This window comes from Hipposideros armiger, unplaced genomic scaffold (assembly GCF_001890085.2).
Source record: "Hipposideros armiger isolate ML-2016 unplaced genomic scaffold, ASM189008v1 scaffold_16, whole genome shotgun sequence".
NCBI lineage: Eukaryota > Metazoa > Chordata > Mammalia > Chiroptera > Hipposideridae > Hipposideros > Hipposideros armiger.
Window position 1 is genome coordinate 5,267,305 of NW_017731366.1, and position 5,674 is coordinate 5,272,978.

The 5,674-nt window shown below is 38.6% G+C and overlaps 1 protein-coding gene across 2 annotated transcripts in view; it reads left to right on the forward strand.

Annotated features, from left to right (window-relative positions):
* Positions 1-5,674, forward strand: part of PLCH1 (phospholipase C eta 1) — a 230,467-nt gene that overhangs the window by 158,638 nt on the left and 66,155 nt on the right. Inside the window, exons 12-13 of one of the 2 annotated variants that reach the window (XM_019627783.1) lie at positions 280-286; positions 1,758-1,961. In XM_019627783.1, coding sequence (XP_019483328.1) covers positions 280-286; positions 1,758-1,961 — 211 coding nt within the window. Of the gene's footprint in view, positions 1-279; positions 287-1,757; positions 1,962-5,674 lie in introns of those variants that run through there. The other variant, XM_019627778.1, reaches the window with a different exon arrangement.

The window sequence follows — 5,674 nt, forward strand, 5'->3', positions numbered from 1 at the left end:
TGTTCAGCATCTTAGCTGTAGAGGGCAGTGTCACTGGCCCTCATATGTGGGATCCGAACCGGGGCCCTCTGGCATCCCAAGCCAGTTCTTAACCATCGCCACTCGGCCGGCCCTCATTAAGCTATTCTTAATGAAAGATTGTTGGGGCACCCTGATGCCCTCAAGAGCATCCAAAGCCATGGTTTATCTCATCATTTTTGGTGGTTGGCCTCCTATTCCCTCTGCTCCCAGGCTCAGTGTGGGCACGGAGGTTTTGATACCATGTGTTTACTTCCTGAGGTGGAAGGTTATTAACATAAAAAGGAATAATTTAAATTCATATTATCAAAAATCATTTTAAAACAGCCAGAGAAAATAAACCATTCTGGACTTTTTTTTTTAACTAAGGAATGAGTCTTTTCCTTGTTGCAGCCCTAAAAGATGGAATTAAACATGATTTCTAAGTTATAGCCATAAAGAAGGGCATGAAGAAATTCTCTAGAGTCTCAGAGGATGTTTATAGATACTGTTGTACCACATGATTCTTGAAGACTTGAAATTATTTACCCTAATAACCATGCCACTTAGGTACTTGTGGGTCATTCGTGTATTTATTCATATATTAATGAATGCCTCTTCTACCCAGGTATTATGTTTTGAAAATCTGTAGAAAAGCTGACAAGGTTTAGTACACTGTTTCACAGTTGTAAAACGGGCAAGCCATTAGCAGCATCTTCCCAAACCCGTTTCATAGTCAAATACTCACACCCTGAATTCTGGCTGTGCCTACCCTTTAACGTGCTATGTCAGCTATGACACTAACAATGTTATTTTTTCAAATCAACTTAATAACCTATAAAGTTGTTGGTTGATCATTGTACTACTTAGAATAAATAATGCTTTAACACTACTTCAGTCACCGATGAGGTCACACTGCATAACCATAGCTTGCACTCAGTAGTTACCGAATGGCTTTGCAGGAAGCTCTCTCCCTTAATCAAAATTCTTAAAGTCTGTTTTTCTGTAGGTTGTGTTTAAACTGCTACTCCCAAAATCCTATTTAAGCTTTTGACACTGTCTCGTTGACCTGAAGCGCATCTGACATGGCCCCAGTGTTCCCTGCCAAAGCTGTCCTGATGGGAACTACTGTATTTTGCCATGTGTAATGAGCACACTCGTTTTTGGTCCAAACTTTCAGGAAAAAAAATCTTCTGTTTTAATTTTTTAATTTAAATTTTTATTTATTTACATTTAAGTACTTGTTTTTTTGTATTACAAAGAAGTTTCAGCATTTAAAAAAAACATATGGTACAAGGAATTTTATGTAACAAATAATTACAAAATACAAAAACAGATACAAGGTACAAGAAATTTTGTGTACCGGTAACAAATTTATGATATTTACGCATCATATAATAGAAGGCCAAGAACTCTTCATCGTCATTGCAAGTTTGTCATATGTTCAACAAAACCTATTATCATATTCCAGGGTATTATTTTGCATATGGATCTCGTTATTGGTTTCTAGAGTTACACTTTTAACTCAAGCATAAATAAAAGAATTAAAAACATTTATATAGGTATGGAATTAGTACTACCCATGTATAATGCACATTCTCATTTTTCCCTCAAATTTGGGCAAAAAAGTGCGCATTATATACGGTAAAATATGGTAACATAATCACTATGAACATACTTTGATGTCTTTTGTCCCGGTGACAGTCAAATAAGTACATCACTTTAAAGCTACATTACTTGACTCTCTCTCTCTTCCAAAGGCTTCACAAACTTCATGCGCAGTCCTGCCTGTGACATATTTAACCCACTGCACCATGACGTGTACCAGGACATGGACCAGCCCCTGTGCAACTACTACATCGCTTCCTCCCACAATACATACCTGACTGGGGACCAGCTTCTTTCTCAGTCCAAGGTGGACATGTACGCTCGGGTGCTCCAAGAGGGCTGCCGCTGCGTGGAAGGTACGTGCTTCGTCTGAGCTCCGCTTCAGTTGGCGAACATGTCCTTTAGTCAGTTAGTCAAGTCTGGTATAAACAATGGGGCCCTAACAAGTGCACTCACACTCGTCAGAATCATGTCCCTGCTCACTGTAAAGTCGTCCTTAACTCATAATCCTCTTTGGCTCCTCTTTACTGTTGAGTCAGGAGGGAGAGAGCTATGTGCTTGCAGTTGGGAAGCGCTCCTTTGGTTGCCGAAAAATTGTGATGAAAATGAAAGTTTTCCTAGAAAGGTACTTTTGATTAACTAGTAGCAAAAAATAGTTCAGGATAGCTGTTTTCACAATACTTTATGGTCTGTCAATCAGCCAACCAATTATTAAATTTCCATTGGGTTCCTGGGGGTGAAGATACAGAGAGATGTAAGACATGGTTTCTGTCTCCAAGGAGCTCAGAGTCTAGTTGAAGGGTGAAAATTATAAATAGAATTCTCAGTGTGAGAATTCCTCCAGTTGAATTGTATATGTGGTAGAGAAGTGATACCAATAGTAAGGCGTGAAGTAAAATGCGATGACATATCAGGTGGGCTGGGGAGGTAGAATTGGGTCAGTCATAAAGGGTTTTGAGGGCTGTAGTGAGGAATTTTAACTTTAGCTTTTGGTAACAAGGGTCCCATGAAGGGTTTTAATACCTATAATGATATGATCACACGTGCTGTTTAGGAAGATCACTTGGGCAGCAGTGTAGGAGGAAATTTTATTTTAAATAAGTATTTGGAGGAGGAAAGGGAGAAGAAGTTACAGCAAGGAGCAGGGAAGGCTACTGCAGTGATTCAAAGGAAAGATGATAAAAGCTTGGACTAAATTAGATGATTAAACAGGTTTTAAAGAAGTAAGCTCAACAGGACCTGGTAAAAGAAGTAAGGGATGTGAGGAATGAAGGAGAGCGGGAAGGAATGAACAGTGCCACCANGAGGGCAGTGTCACTGGCCCTCATATGTGGGATCCGAACCGGGGCCCTCTGGAGTCCCAAGCCAGTTCTTAACCAATGCGCTGCTCTAATTAATACTTTTCAAATATGATATTTTTGTTAGCACATTCTGCTTGTATCTTGAACTAGTGACGTGTTCTCACTCATCTACAATTAGCTCCATCCCAGGATGAGTTTCTTGTTGTTTGTTTGTTTGTTTAGGTCTCATGGGCTCCTAGTAGACTACCTGAGTCTAGTGCATGGCTCCTACATTTCTAAACAAATGGCCTCATAAACCAAATAACTGCAATGTAGACTCAGTATTCCTATGGCACATGTAATTTTTTATTTTATCAGTTTGGTTTTTTTATTCTGTGTGAAATTATTTGCCTTTTAGATTGCATGTGATAAATAAATCTCCTAGCTTATAGCAGACAAATTAATGAGCTGTGCAAAGCTTGACTGGGTCAGTAGAGTTCCTCACAGATAATGTGGTTTCATTTATTTATGGCATTTTCAGGTGGTGTCTGGTAATGTAGGCTTCTGAATAAAGTAAGAATTATAACTTTTACTCAAAAAATTTAGCCATTATGTGGCTCGTTTTGGGTAGAGGGTGAAAAAGCATTCTGTGCTCCTTCAGAGAGGCAAAAAATAGCTGCTTAACAGCTTTCCCCACCCTGCAAAAAGCTTAAATGCTATTAAAATAGACTGTTGAGAAAAATTCGATTTTACTAAAACATACGTATCGAGCTCACAAGATGAACTTCCTCTATATGCATTAGTATTTTTAAAGGTCACTGTTCAATGGTGTGGCTCAATGGATTTTTGATCAAAATATCACATCCTTTGTTTAATTAAAGAAATTATTTCTGAAGAGTTTACTTTTCCCGCTAAGTATGGGATGTTCATGCAGCAGCCTTGAGGTTGACTCAGTAGTTATAGCACGTCCTGCCTTTTGATGCCACACTTTGTTCTTGTAAATATTAATTCATTTAACCCTCACAGCTGCCTGAGAAGGTGGCCACAGAGAAGGTAAGTGACTCATTTAAGATCACACTGTCAGTGATGTGACCTAACTGATTTGAACACCAGTGGTCCAGCTCGCATTCTCTGTTATGCTATTATAGCTGCCTCACCTAGCTGTTTGTTTTTATTTTTTCTTACAAACATTTCTGTTCCTGAATCAGCATGGCAGGCTGCTCTCATGATTCAGTGGCAGGATCTATAGTTAACACACATGCACAGGTGGGTTTACCTAGAACATCCTGTTTTGGCAGAGAATCATTTTCTTTCAGCATATATGTATTATTAGCAAACTTCAGTGTTTGTATAGAAAACACTAATTTTGCAGTGGCTACTGGCTTATAGTGAGTGGATTTTGGGCAATGCATTTGTATTGATTATTGATTTTATTAATTTTATTGCTTCATGGAGGACATTTGTTTAATAGTTGAAGGACTTTTTTCACTGATTAAATCTGAAAGATGCAAGGAAGATTGATCACAATCATTTCCCAAAGATAAAGTGGCTGTGACACTAGTAACCTCAAACACTGGTTTACTTAACCACTTTGTAGTATACCAAGAATGGTTTAAAAAATCAGTAGGCTTTTTTTTAGTGTAGAGAAACATCTCATGAAATTTCAGATTTCAGGTATTCTATTAATGTTCTTTTTTTTTTTTAGATGAGTAATGTGACAACAGATTACTGTCTTGACATTATAAGGAAATTTGAAGTTTCAGAAGAAAATAAGGTGAAAAATGTTCTTGGCATAGAAGGTAAACAAATATTCTTAATTACTCATTTCTCAATTCAGTTCACTAAGTTAAATTCTAGCAAAATTTTTAGGAGAACAGCTATTTATGGAATTACTGATGATCAAATACCATCTCTCCCCACACATATATATTCCTATAAAACAGGCACCACGATATTGTCACTTCTGTTACTTTTGCAATGATGATGTACATTTTTTACTCCTAGGAAGCCAAATTGATGCCACTGTGTACTAATGATACCAAGAAATATTTGGACTTTTCTCAAAGGGCTAATTTTGGAAATAGCCTCAATCTGATAATTTTATGAATAGAAATTTGGTCCTAAAATAAATAATCTATGAACCTAGTGACTTGAAAGTAAATACGTTTCTTAAAAATGTTGGCTGCTAACTAGTTTTACCTAGTTGGTAGCAGTAGATAGGTTTGTTGAAACCACAAATTTCTTTAATACAACTATCTCATTTTATAATTGAGGAAAGTGAGGCTCAAGGAAATTAACTAATTTGCCCACAGCTATATACTTAGAATCTAGGTAGGTCCTAGGATCTTACATAGAAAAATGTGATATGAATATTGCTACATGTATGGCTAAATTATATGTAGGGAAATAAATGGTAGGCTCCTACTCAAGAAGAGACTCTTGCAGGCAGAACTTTCATTAAGCTTTTTTTTTAAAGATTTTTATTGGGGAATTGGAGGGATGGAAACAGCGCTGGGGAATTGGGGGAAGGGGAACAGACAAGTTGCTGTCTTTTTGTTCTTCAGTCTAGTTGTGGAGGACGTTTCACTGGCCCAAGGTGGCACCATTATTGCGCTCTTCCCGAGCGAGGCAGATCAGTCGCCGGCTTCTGGATGGCTGCTCACGGCGGCTGCTGGCTGCTCACGCTGACTGCCGGCCACACACGGTAGCCCATGGCAACCCACTGCCACAGGGGCTGCAGCCTACGCCTCCGCTGGCAACTCACGGCAGCCCAGCTCCAGGTTGAGCTG